The 14,042-nt window shown below is 37.8% G+C and overlaps 2 protein-coding genes and 1 long non-coding RNA gene across 3 annotated transcripts; 1 reads left to right on the top strand and 2 right to left on the bottom strand.

The window, feature by feature from the left end:
- Positions 1-272: 272 nt before the first annotated feature.
- On the top strand, positions 273-2,515 carry LOC141848712 (uncharacterized). The gene is made up of 4 exons (XR_012603541.1): positions 273-665; positions 754-822; positions 1,270-1,327; positions 2,208-2,515. It is a non-coding gene; the product is annotated as an uncharacterized LOC141848712 (long non-coding RNA).
- Positions 2,516-5,476: 2,961 nt separating this feature from the next.
- On the bottom strand, positions 5,477-6,195 carry LOC141843740 (uncharacterized). The gene has a single exon (XM_074731769.1). It carries the CDS (start codon positions 6,136-6,138, stop codon positions 5,653-5,655), a length of 486 nt encoding a protein of 161 aa, XP_074587870.1. The 5' UTR covers positions 6,139-6,195; the 3' UTR covers positions 5,477-5,652.
- A 1,629-nt stretch (positions 6,196-7,824) lies between these two features.
- Positions 7,825-11,202, bottom strand: LOC141844472 (wall-associated receptor kinase 3-like). Its single transcript, XM_074732516.1, has 4 exons — positions 10,308-11,202; positions 9,699-10,187; positions 9,395-9,505; positions 7,825-9,155 (listed from the first exon to the last, which is right to left on the bottom strand). The coding sequence occupies exons 1-4, from the start codon at positions 11,200-11,202 to the stop codon at positions 7,924-7,926; spliced, it is 2,727 nt and encodes a 908-aa protein (XP_074588617.1). The 3' UTR covers positions 7,825-7,923.
- Between the last annotated feature and the right edge of the window lie 2,840 nt (positions 11,203-14,042).

The following is a 14,042-nucleotide window of genomic DNA, read 5'->3' as shown; positions in this document are numbered from 1 at the left end:
AATGGCACGAGTGTTAGACATTTGAGTCAGCAATCTTTGCTATTATTTTTCTCATTTTGCCAATTGTCATAAATTAGTATCAGGCCCAAGGATTTAGGAAAATCTAAAGATCGGGAGATTTTAAATTAAGATGTGACTTTGTATGATGTTATATGTGTAAAATACGGTAAAAAAAAAAAAAATAAAATTAATGGATTTCGGGTTTAAAAATCCGAAACCCATTAGGAATCCAATAACACCCCCCCCCCCCCCTCGGCGCGATTCCTCTTCTTCCGCCCAAAAACGCACGAGCGTTTTCTTCTTCCGCCCGAAAACGGCGAATGCCGTTTCCTTCCCCTCCGTGAAACCGACGCTGCCCCTTCTTCTGTTTCTTCTTCTCCTTTTCTCCGCCGAGCCGAAGAATCCTTTCTTCTCCTCGTGGAACCGAAGCCCTCTCCTTTTCCGCGATCGTCCGGCTGCTGTCGCCTCCTCCTTCGTGTCCGAACTTGCACAGCGTCGGCCGTCGGCCACGGATCGAGCGCCGTTGTGTGGAGAAGAAGCCAACACCTCTCCCTCTTCCTCTCCTCTGTGCCCTAGTCGCAACCCACAGCCACTGCATCACCGTTCACAACCAGCGAGCCGTCGCCTTCCTTCGTCGTTGGGCAAGTCCTAGGGTTTCAAACGAGGTAAGGTTTTGGGTTTTCAATCGATGATTGGATTCGTGAGAATTTGCTGGTGATGTTAAAATTGGTTGAATCTGTGGAATGGTTTTAGATATCGGCTGTTGAGGAGTTGGTTGGTGTGGTACAGAGGTTCAGAAATTTTATCAGCAGTGTGATCTTGGTAAGATTAAATTTTGGCTTGTTAGTCTTTCGGTTTCATAGGTGTCATATTGCTGAAGTTCTTGATGCTTCGAAGGCCTTCTTTCTGTGCTAAGAATTTTAGGTGCTTACTTTCTTGGTTTAATCTATGAAACCAATTGTTATCTTTATGTAATTTAACCAAAAGGCTCAGTAGGTTATGCTTAGGGTTATTGAAATTGTTAGGGATTAGAACTTTACTAAGAATGCTTTCTTGATGAATTCTATAGCTACGAAGCTCGAGGCAGATTGTGGTTTCTATAGGAACACTAGGAAATCAAATTTTATCTCCAAGTCTGAGCAAGAGAGGGATTAATCATATAGGTAAATTTAGAGGAGGTTAAATAAATCTTAAATTGATTAAGATTTTATTTAATGGAAAAATATATATATCATTGTATTTAGGATTTATTATTTATTCTAATTACAGGACAGTGAACTGGAGTTCTAGACGGAGGTTCTTTTCTGACACGGACCACTTTCTGAAGGCGGGTATTTTATTGTGATATGTATAGATTACTATTACTGGCAGTAATTTTATTTGCTTACATATGTCTATGTTGAGCATTTATCACCTCTTGTTATTGGTACCATGCTATTATCTGCTATTCATTTGGCATATTAGCATCTTGATAGATTTACTGTTCATTGGATATATGCCATCTTATTTCTGTTGCATATATTATGGTTACGTAGCATCTCTGCATTTTTACATGCTGGCCAGCATTCTGTCCACTCGGTCACGCAGTAGCAGTGACGTCAGAGTGCACAGAGGTCACCACCATACCCACGCAGTGACGTCAGACGGGCATAGTTCCCACGCGACCTCACATATGGGTGATGGATCAGACGGGTATATCCCCACGCGACCTCACCATTTGAGTGTGATGGATCAGACGGGCATAGTTCCCACGCGACCTCACATATGGGTGATGGATCAGACGGGTATGATACAGTTCCCACGCGACCTCACCATTTGAGTGTGATGGATCAGACGGGCATAGTTCCCACGCGACCTCACATATGGGTGATGGATCAGACGGGCATCAGGGTGACCAGGACATGTCATATCTACATGTTGCATATTGCATGATTACACTTGCCTTTGGTTATGTTTACTGTATTTGGTTATTGCACATGTTTGACATGCACTTACAGGAGGCTTATATATTTGTTATGGACTACTTTACATGGTTATCGGGTACTAGTATGTGCACTTCTTTTGTTTTTCAGTTATGCATTCTTATTACCTTCAGTAGATTATACATGCATGACTATTACTGCTAGGGATAGTTTACTATACATGTCCACTATATACCCGCTGAGTTCATTGAACTCACTCCGTTGGATTATATGTTTTTCTTTCAGGTTGATGTCTATCTGGAGAGAGCCGCGCTGCTAGTCCCCCTGGCGACAAAGTTGGTTTTAGTTCGCTTATGGTATTCTGTATGGTTGTTTTGTTATCGTACTCTTGGTGTTTACTTTCATTGTAGTATTTGGATTCGGTACATTGGTTGTTTCCGCAGGTTTTCTCTTTGGTATTCCTATCGAATATGTTTTCTATGCTAGAGTGTGGATCATCTTATATTTTGATATTTATCTTATGGTGTGCATTCGTATGTGACATTGTTGTTACTTTATTTTGTTTATCTATCGTTATAAATTCATAGATTGTTATGGATAGGCTGTATTGGCCTTATTGTTATATATGTATTCAGGGAATTGCAATTGTTACAGGGGAGATGCTGCCGAAATTTTCGGACAGCCGTCTCCCGGGGCGTGACAATTTATTTGGTATCAGAGCGAGGTTCCGAGTCATTCGGGTTTATGGATTTTCGGAGTTTATCTGATATCAATTTATTGGTATCAGAGAAAAGGTATATAATACCTTTCGATTTTGGTGTTTCGGATTTTCTTTATTTAGGTAATGTTTGGGACTAGCGGCGACAGAGGCATCTCCAGACGGCAATAGGTAAAATATTTAATCTAGCAATTTGATACCTTTGATAATACTTAATAATAATTTTAACAGATATGACTCTTATAGTGGTGTTTGATTAAAAACCATAAGTTTTGAAGGAAAAGATGACCCTCAGGTTTCATATTTTATGCTTCTGCACTTCCATACACTTGTAACTGGAGACACCAAGGATAAAATGATATCTCTCCTTGCATCAATGAGGATGCAATTTGCATCCTCATTCAAACGATATTATGAGTCTTAATTATTTCAAGAAATCAAGAGAATAAAATAATGTTGCCTAGGTAGTTAGTAATTTTTGTTTATTTTATTAGTTCCAAGGGCTTCAAAAGGATAAACCAATTCAAGTCTGGGACTTATCATCATCATCAGTCTGTAATTACCCCAACTATTTTAGATCGGCTATTTGAATCTTATTTTTATTTTTGAGCTCATATAGGGTTAGGAATTCATGTTCACAGCTTAGATAAATTTTCATGGCAATTGTCTTGGCATAACCTAATGCTCAACCATTGTCATTTGGGCTTGGCTTTGGGCATGGTATTGGATGTGCACTACGTCCGTGACGTTTGATCCTTTCTATACAGAAAATATAGCATTCATTCTACATCTGAACCTTCATTTTTCCAATATAAGGAATGCACGAAAAGAAAGAGTTAAAGACTATTCCTAAATTTTTAATAATAATTGACAGTCTACAAGGCATGATACCTCAAATTCCCATCATTCTAGGTCATATTATTGGTCATATTATTGGTTTGCCCAAGGGACCGCCAATTGGGCCGCTAGTTGGGCCGCCCAAGGGACCGCCAAGGGGCCACCAATTGGGCCGCCAGTTGGGCCGCCCAAGGGGCCGAGGGGCCGGGTCGTTACAATAAAAAGGCGCCTTTTTATTGTAACAACCCGGCCCCTCGGCCCCTTGGAGCGGCCCAACCAGCGGCCCAACGGCCGGCGGCCTTGGGCAGCTTCCTTGGCGACCCCTATGTCGTCAATCGACGACCCTCGGCCGTGTCGTTACTCACTAGGACTTTCCACCCCTGGCCAGTGGATTTTTGCCCCAGGATTCGAACTCTAGACCTCCAGGATAAGTACTAGAGTTTATGAATCCTGGTAGCCAAGTGAGCGCTTCTCACTTGGCTACCAGGATTCATAAACTCTAGTACTTATCCTGGAGGTCTAGAGTTCGAATTCTGGGGAGGCAAAAATCCACTGGCCAGGGGTGGAAAGTCCTAGTGAGTAACGACACGGCCGAGGGTCGTCGATTGACGACATAGGGGTCGCCAAGGGGGCTGCCCAAGGGACCGCCAATTGGGCCGCTAGTTGGGCCGCCCAAGGGGCCGAGGGGCCGGGTCGTTACAATATGTTCAAAGTAAAACAAAATAAACAGGTCGGGGAAATTGAATCAGACATTAAATATTTTGATTATGCAAAGTAAAACATTGAAAGCCCAAAGTTCGAACACCCCATCACTAAACAAGATTTGTCTAACAAGAAATACACAACAGAAACTACATGCATAAAAGATGAAGATGGTGTCAGGAGAAACTAAGGTCCTGCAATAAAATGTCCTGCAATAAAATGTTTCATAGTTGAAATTCAAACTGTAGATGTTTAGATAAACTATTAACTATTTTGCCGCTGCACTATTGTCCAAGATTCGAGAACAAAGGTGGGAGAATATTAAAGTGTGATAATGGTGTTAGTATTTGTAAATAGTATATAAAATTTTAAAAAAAGGTTAATTCAATACTAGGACTAAATATAAGTGAGTTGGAAATACATGTGATTAACACAATAGAAGGAAAACATTTTTATTAGAAGACATTTGAGACAAGATGACATTTATTTCAGTTCTAGTGCTTCAAGTATATAATTTGGATGAGAAATAAAGCATAAACATAGCTTTGCAAATGAAATGTACATTTTGAAATCTCGATATAAATTAAATAAATTTTTGGGAAAAAAACAATTTAAATGCAAAACTATCAAGGAAGGTTCCATTAGAGAATATATATATATATATAATATAGAGCCTCTAATTCTCTGAGATGCCTTTATAACTTTTTTCCTTGGCTAATATTTTAAATACATTTTTTCGTTTATAATATTTTATATAAGACAGAATTTAATAGCAAATTTTCATTAAAAATTATGAGTTCAAAATTTATAGATCCATTTTTTTTTAACAAATTCTATTTTTCAAATATCTCAATTCAGTTTCCAAATTTCGATGATTTTTTTTCCAATTTATTAGATTCATGATCCAAATCTAGATAAATCTCAGAGAATTTGGACAAAACTGGAGAAAAAAGGAAAGCAGAAGCTAAATTGAAATGTGGAAGATCAAAATTTTCAAGAAAAGTATCGAAGTTAGAACAAAAACGAACCCCATGCTACTTTAATTACATCCTTTTTTTTGGATTTTTGTTCCTGCATTTTGTTTCAATTTCTCACATGAATGAAGAAAAAAAAAAAGATTTTATCTGCTACAGACCAAGTGGAGGTGTATAGATATCAAAACACGAACGATATCTCTACCAAATATTTGAAATCATCACAGTTTGTGATAGATCGACAACAGATCAGAAAACTGCAAGATCAACGGAACTCCGATCGCTTGCATATTACAATCTAAGCAATATAAAACACATCAACATTAAACAAATCTATGATTCGTTGCTGCAAGAGAAGAAACACAATTACTTCGTTCATACAGCTTGAAGCGTAATTTTAGGATACGAGAATCGCTCAGATTAAGGAATTAACATAGTAGTTACAGAATTCAACACATACCCGATGGATCGACTGACAAACGTGAACCCGATTAGGGTTTCAGCTCTCCGGCGCGAGAATGCCATTGACAACCGAGACCGCGACGAGCACCCCGATGGCCTCGGCTCCAGCGACCGCACCGGCCTGGAGAAGATCGTCTGCGATGCCGAGGCTGGAAGACGCCACTATCCCCTCCTCCGCTGCCTGGATCTCCTTCTCCGCTGCCACGATGCCCTTTTCCGCCGCCACGATGCCCTTCTGCAGGGCCTTCTCCCCCTCCTCCACGATCTCCTCTGCCTCCTCCTCGATCTTCTTTATGCTCTTCCTGATCCCGAAGAGCGGGATGTCGGCTGACCTAGCCGGGGGAGGGAGAGTGGCAGAGGAGAGGGCGAGGAGGAGGAGGCACTGCCTTCTGCTTCCCAGACCTTGCCGGGGCGCTGGAGACGAGGTGGGGCCGACGCCGCAGCGTACGGCAGCGCGTCGGACGGCGGAGCCGCCACTGGGAAGAAGGGGGAGGAGAAGGAGAGCCGCGGAAGAGGCGGCCATGCGGAGATCAAAAGTAGTGGCCGCGGACGAAGGATGGCCGATGTTGCGGATAGATAGACTTCCTTCACTTCAGCTACTACAAATATTTGACAAATAATTTTATTTTATTTTTTTTGAAAAAAAAATATAGAATAATATTTTTATCTTTTACATTTTAAAAAAATAATACATTATAATCCCCAATATATCCTTCTCTTCGTCTTCTCTCTACTTTGCACATTACAACCAAATGGGACGACTCTGTTTCAGCAAAGGGAGGAAGGAGGAGAAAGGCGAGCAAGAAGAAGATGATAAGAAAGCAGAGATGCCGTCTCAGATGATAAGAATCTGCGGGGATCAACAGCTTGGTCGGCCAGCCATGGACTGCTGCTTCTGCTTCGTCCGGGAGGGAACCCGATTCGGTGGACTCCACACGAAGTTGGAGGTCGAGCGACGGTGAGGAGGTGGAGGGTGGAGCAAGAGGCCAAAGTGGTCTCGTTGAGCCACCAACAACGTCGTCCAGATATACAGGGACGACGTACGGTGGAGGGGTGCTGTCAACGGCAGCGGCGACAGCCATCCTTCATCCTTGGTCGATCGAAATTACATTTCAAGATGCTGAAATAACAGAGAGTCGAAGGGTGCCTAATCCAGAACAGCCTTGTTCCTCCTAACGCCCATGGCTTGGGAAACCCTTCAAGTGTGGGTTTAACAAGGACGTCAGGTTTCAAATTTCACTTGCTGGCTCGCCACATCGAAGAACTATTATCAGAATCGTTCAAGAACAAGCATGATATGCTGGATGATTTTCTCAAGTCCATGGGCGTCAGGTTTCCAACTTAGGTCAGCCCTTCGGTTGCCATTGCATTTCGATTTTCAATTTTCATATTGGCTTATTGTTGATGAAAATTAGATCCTGTTTAGATGCATAATTGAGTTCAGATGTATCATATTGTTTCTAACAGAATAATCTTTGCATTTATCGAGATAAGACTAGTGAAAATTCGCATGAAATGAACTAAAATATGTGAAACAGACTGGAAGAACATAAAAATCAATTCCTTGATACTTTCAGCCAATGATTAACAAGTTGTTTAACAGGTAATTTTCTGTGCTCGAGAAAAAAGAAGAATACAATCATCAATCCAGAATTCCATTAGGTACTACTTGAAGTGATGTACACTCTAGCATGATTCATTGTATTACTCCAATTGCTAAACAAAGTTGATGGCAATGCCGGTTAGGCTCCCTCCAATCACTTTTCAAAATAAGAGGATAACAGTGCATATTGTTTGAACACTCCCAGTAATTGATTGGCATCACGAGAATATGTCTGGTTGGTTGGTTTAACTAAGAAATATGCATTCAAATAATTGCTCAAACAATGGAACTTTAGTACGTGGCTGGCTTGTTCAATAAGTAGTTTTATCTGAAATGTATCCACCACAGTTTAACTTGCTTCCATTTAATCTCCTGTTCAAGCAGCTACAGTTTGTTGATGTCACTATTCACCATCATCAGTAAAAAAAAACTAAAGTTTTCATACAAGTATGAAGATGCCTTTCGTCAAAAATATACATAGATAATGCCTAGTGATAAAAGGGATTTGTTACATATATATGAAAGAGTAGCATTCATGAAGTTAATACCAATTTTTACATTAAGCAAACACAAACTTTGAAACACACAGAAATTGTTCTGCATCTCACTGTAAGCACAACCGATTAACTATAATGGTAGTCTACAGAGCATTCCAGCTGGTTTAGACAGCAAGCAGTAGAGACATGATGCTTAGAGAAAGCAAACTCATCGAGGTGAGTATGGTTGTTGGTGCATCGGGTCTTTCTCTGAGCTGTAACTAGTAGAAGTACCTCCATTTCTTTGGTCCACCAATTCTGTAGAAGGATCAAATGCATCACTCAGGTTAGTCTCAGTTGTTTCATTGTCTTCTGCAAAAGAAGGTAGCCTCTTTTTCGTCATTCTGATCCTTCTCAGCCTTTGCAATTTGTACTCAACTTCTTTCATAGTAGGTCTCTCTGCTCCCTTCAACCTCAAGCACATTTCTACCATCTGCATTATTTCCAGAAGCTCTTCTTTGTTTGCTTCTTTCAAAACACGATCCTCCACAAGATCAAGAGCATGGTTTTCTCTCATTGCTTGAAAAAACTTCTTTGGTAGGTTCACCTGGTCGCCATGCTCATTTGAGTAAATAGGAGCTTTCCCTGTCAAAAGTTCTAGGAGAATGACTCCAAAACTATAGACATCGCTCTTTTCTGTCAACTCACTTGTTTGATAATACTCAGGATCCAAGTATCCGATGGTGCCTTGTACAACAGTGACCACATAATTTTGATCAAGTGGAATAAATCTTGAAGCTCCAAAATCAGATACCTTTGCAACCAAACTATCGTCTAAAAGAATATTTGACGATTTAATATCTCTATGAAAAATAGACATAGAAACATCCGAGTGTAAGTAGGCAAGTGAGCCTGCAACTTCTGTAGCAATCCTCAAGCGATCATCCCACGATAATTTAGATTGTCCATTGGGAACATGGAGATGATGTGATAGAGTGTCATTTGAAATAAACTCATAGACCAGTAAGGGGATTTCAGTCTCCAGACAACATCCAAAAAGCTTCACTATGTGCCTATGATTAATCTGAGAAAGAATTGCTACTTCATTTATGAATTGATCTATCTCACTTTTTTTCAGAGTTGTGGATTTCTTTATGGCAACAACTCGTTGATCCGATAAAATTCCTTTGTAAACTTCTCCATGCCCTCCACGACCAAGCATGCGAGTTTTATCAAAATTGTTTGTTGCTTTTTCTATCTCTTCCATTGGAAATAATTTAGTTCTCTCAGCATCATTTTCACTTGTAGAGATAAGTTGTTGCATCAATAACCCATGATTCTGTTGAAAATTCTTTTCTCTTGTTTGTTTTTGCATTCTTTCCTTCCATTTCCTTTTTAGGATGACCAATATTACACACAAGAGTAGTAAGCACACATTGCCTGCAGCAGCGATGATGAGAGCTGCACAGTATACAAGAAAATTAAAATTCACAAGTCTCATATATTTGGTGATACCTATTATGAACTACATGTTACAACATAGTCTACCTTTGTATCTTTTAGTAGTGTTGTGCTAACTTTTAGTAGTGTTGCACTTTGTTTTCATTTTCCTTTTCTTTGTTACAATTGATGTGATCATCACATGGTTTAAATATGTTTAACCAAACCTGACATTCCATTCTCAAGTTTCAAGGCCTTACCTAACATGAGAGTCCTCTTCTTGGCATGAGGGATGCAATAGTAGCCGCCCTCAGTATTCTTACAAATCCCCTTGCAAATATGTTTCTTGGGATGGTCACACTCATTGATATCTAAAGAATAACAAAAACATAGATGAGTTAATTACCATTAAAAAAAAAAAGAGGGACCTAAAAAGATAATTAATTATCTTTAAAAGTGAATAGATTTAATTTAGAGACGATTATATATGGAGAATGCAAAAAAAAAAAAAATCACTCAAGACTGATATATATCTGGAGATAGCTGGGGAGAATTTTTAGGTACCTTTGCATCCATTCAGTACGTATGGATTTCCTTTATAACCTTTCTCACACCCGCAACGGTATCCCAATTGATCTTCGCTGACGTTTATGTTGAGGCATGTGGTGTGCTCGCTCACGCATGCGTAGAGCAACTTATTCGTTTTAGCATCGTCGCAGGAATGATAGGGGATCGACCAATTGTATGCGTAATTTGCTTCAGTGAGAATAAGATTGAGAATGGGAGTGGAAGTGGGAGTGGAGAGTTTCTTCCCTTGTGGAGAATTTGTCGCTTCCATGAGATAAAGTTCTCCACTTTCCACGTCTACCTTGCTCACATTTTTGTCCCCATACTGGAGAAAGGGAGGAGTCGTTGTTCGGTTGCAAGATAGTGCAAATAATAAGCTTCTGTAGCAATCCGATTCATTATCAAGTCCAAAAGGAAATGCTATATCGACACTTCCGCATTTGCTTGTACAATTGTCGGCTGGATGTATATTGGCAGTTGTAACGTCTGTTGACATTAATCGTAATAATCAACGCAACAGAGAAGCATATATCATCAATTCTTCCATCCAAGTGAACTCAAGAAATTAAACTAATTAAGAAGGGAATGAAGTTGTTAATTAGTTACCTTTGCAGCCATCAGTTAGGTAGGGATTGCCTTCCGTTGCACCAGAACAACGACAATAATATCCGACGGTGCTGCCATTCCTGTCACCAGCAAGGGCATTGAGGCAATTACTATTGCCGCTTATGCAAGCATGGGTCCCCGTATCATTCCTTGCCCCTGTACACGAAGAGTGATCATCCATGTACCAAGACAGTTCAGACTCCGAACTGCCGATCGAGGAACTCATGTAGGCGCTGACTGCAGTGGCATTAGCCAAACGAATTAACTGAGTCTGGTTGAATTGTGTTGAACGAGCTAAACGAACTCCTAAGAAGACACGGTCTGGAAGTCCCTCGCGAATATAAACACTGCAGTGTTTACGCCGTCTTACGTAGGGCGACAGATCTGGACTGACGTCCAAGCAAATGGTAGAGCAATAACCTATGATGGTGTTATTGTTGGTGAGATCGACTAGACTGGCATTAACATTGCAACCATGAACAAACAGAAAGTTGTTTGTTGCCCAAAAGTTGAAGTTGTGGTAATTTTGCAGATCGATCAGTGGGGCGGTGATGGAATTCTGGTCGACGCCCATTCTGATAACTGGCAATTTGAAGTACACGTACCCTGAAGGTAAGTTTATCCCAGTGACCTCGAGTGTGCCATCACCCATGAAGGGCCGAGCTAGCACACTGCGAGAGTAATTTTGCTGGCGGCAGGTAAGGTTGAAGCCGGGAAGGTAGCAACCATGGCCGATGCCGAAAGGGTATTGGATGCTGATATCGCCGCAGCTTGTTGGACAGTTGGATGGGAGTGTAAAAGTTCGTTTTTTAATTGAAGCCGCGGAGCAACACCAGGGAGATCCCCAAGTAGTACCAAGTACAAGTAATGACAGTAACACTATCCCCCACGCCATCCCTGGGCATGCATACAGTTAAGTACGTTCATTAATCATACATTTTGAATTGATGTTCTGCCTTCATACATTTTGAAAAAGAAAAAAGAAAATGTAAAAGGGCATAATAACTTCTATTAAAAATAGAGTAAAAATTAAAAGGACCTTTCAAATTATATAGATCATCAAGGGTGTGTCTTTAAAAAAAAAACTCAAAAGAACGTCACATCAAAAAGTTTATTTTCAGAATATCCTTTAATCTAACGGTATTAAGAAGTTATTAAACATCTATTACAAGGTATAAAAATTACTTAATAGTTGTCATAATTATTTTTAATTGGTTTTAAAATTTAGAATTTAAGATTTAAGATTTATACTATTTTTTAAAATAATTTTGATAAAGTTTAAATAATTTTGATTAAATTGATAAAGAAAATTTTTATATAATAGTGATTTATATATAGTAATTTTAATTAAAATAGATAGTTAATTTTTCATATTGTAACAATTATTGAATAGTTTTTATATGTTGTAGTAATTACTAGTAGCTGCTACACACTTATAAATAAATTCTAAATCTTATAAATGTTAAACTTTGAGCACTATTATATTAATTAAAATATTATTTAACACATTGATGAAAATTATTTAAACTTTATTAAAATCACTTTAAATTAATCAAAATCACTTTAAAACAATTATAACAACTACTTAATAGCTTCTACACATTGTAACAGCTATGGAGTAGCTTGTACACGTTATAGCAACTAGGACTATACATTGAAAATAAAGAATAACATTATAGTAGTTATTTGATCATAGTTTCTACATGTTGTAATAACTATCTAGTAACTTCTATATATATTATAGCAGCTCTCTTAGAGATAATCAATGAGGCTAACTGAGATTTATCATTTCATTTTTTTTTAGCAGCTACCGATAGCTATTATAACACCATTATAATGAATATTTTGAGAATAAAATTATTTATTGAGTGTTATTTTATTTTATTTTAAAAAAGGATTTTTAATGATTTGTATATATGTCGTTTTGATTTTAATTTGCTTAACAACATGCAGGAGGATGTATGAAACTTTAATTTTTTTAGAAGAGAGCTCACCTTGGCTTTGTCGATCTTGGTTCGAAGAGATGCACGCCAAAACTTCGCAATGAATTAGATATTCGTCGATCGCCAGGCTATTATATTAGTCATTATAGAATTAGTGAAGAGGTCTCCTTAGAAAAGTCAGTCAACTTAGACAACGATGACAAAGTCTTCTAACAAATTACAGTGGACTTACAATGCGATTAGATCTTCTCAGCAAAGTCAGTCAACTTAGCGATAACCAAATCTTCTCAAGAAATTACAGTGGACTTCGAATGCGATGACTAGATCTTCTCAGCAAAGTCAGTCAACTTAAAAGCAGATCCATGCGTTGATGATAAGGCGCAAGGTTTGATTGGCAAAACAGAGAGTGATAGGAAAAGAGACAAAATGCAAATTTAAATGAATGGAGAAATAATGCCATAAGATTCCCATTCTATCATTTCTTGGTTGCGTGAAAAAGATTGGCAAATAGAAAAAAGGAAATAAAAATGAGTTAGAGTAGAATGAATAATATTTGAATGATGAATAAAAAAAAGGGCGTATGATTCTAATAAAAAAAGGCATCCTATTGTTTTTTTTAAAAAACTCAATTTTCATTATTATCAAAATAACATTCCATGCATCTTGATTCAAATTATTTTTATTTTTAAAAATATCTTTATTTTTATTGATATTATTAATTATGATTTTATAATCATTATAATTATACAATTTCATAATTATTATAATATAATATTTATTGATATTGAAAAACTATTTTATATAACGACTATGACAATGTCAAAAATAAAAATATACTAAAATGAAATGAAATACTATTTTAATAATTAATTAAAAAAAAGACTCTTTTAATTATTTTAATTAAAAAGGACTCTTTTGTTTGTTGTCCTATATAAAAAAAACAAAAAGGACTCTTTTGTTTTTTTTTGAGCATGCTTTGCTTTATTCAACAGAAACAAATTGCCCAACTAACGACAAGACGATAGCATGATCTGTGACACCAAGATTATTATAAGCAGTCGCCATGGCGAAGCTCTAGCAACGAGATAGGAACCCATCGGTGGATTCTACTGCTTAATTCTTTCGAAAATCAAATGAGTGTTTTTTTAATTATTTTGAATATATTATTTTAATATATTTTAAACTTCACCTTATAATTATTTTGTGTAACACAAATAGTCACAATATAATCATCGTTCTCATGGTCACAATATGCATTTTGGACATGTAAATATTTGAACAAATGATTACCAATGACTGATATAGACGATGAGGTCCTAGGTTTTATTAATATTCTTATAGTATTTCATATAAATGGGCTCAGACCTTTTCTTTTTTAAAAAAAAAAAAATTGAGGGTGAATTTTATAAATGAAAATAATTAAACATTCTATATTTTAATATGATCAAGCAATTTGATTGAATTTGTTTACTAACAACTTGTTATGGAGAACGTACGTAACCCTACTAAATTTTTAGTTTTGCAAAAGACCAATAAAAGAAATAAAAATCTTAATAATCACGAGAAAATTATCGTAATGATTTATGAAAAAACATGTGAAGATCTGTTACCAGTCGTCCATTTATCGGTTTGATGCATGTCTGCAACTTTAGAATTAAAATTCACAGAACATAATTAACGTATCAGACGAGAGAAATGAAAAAAAATTAAAGGCAACTCTTCTTCTGCAAAAGGTGGAATCCGTCACCTTAGCTGCTCCACACGATCGGCCCCCACGATCATTTGTGAGGAG

Source organism: Curcuma longa, chromosome 1 (assembly GCF_044706935.1).
Source record: "Curcuma longa cultivar G26 ecotype Majalengka, Jawa Barat chromosome 1, ITB_CL_G26_1.1, whole genome shotgun sequence".
Classification (NCBI taxonomy): Eukaryota; Viridiplantae; Streptophyta; class Magnoliopsida; order Zingiberales; family Zingiberaceae; genus Curcuma; species Curcuma longa.
This window is presented reverse-complemented; position numbering and strand designations above follow the sequence as displayed.

Excerpts from the sequence above, each read along its gene's own strand:
- LOC141843740 (XM_074731769.1), bottom strand. The coding sequence starts at position 6,138 with ATGGCCGCCTCTTCCGCGGCTCTCCTTCTCCTCCCCCTTCTTCCCAGT.
- LOC141844472 (XM_074732516.1), bottom strand. The coding sequence starts at position 11,202 with ATGGCGTGGGGGATAGTGTTACTGTCATTACTTGTACTTGGTACTACT. Across the intron at positions 9,506-9,698 it reads CGTACTGAATGGATGCAAAG|ATATCAATGAGTGTGACCAT; the intron begins GTACCTAAAAAT and ends GTTATTCTTTAG. Across the intron at positions 9,156-9,394 it reads GAAGAGGACTCTCATGTTAG|CTCTCATCATCGCTGCTGCA; the intron begins GTAAGGCCTTGA and ends TATACTGTGCAG.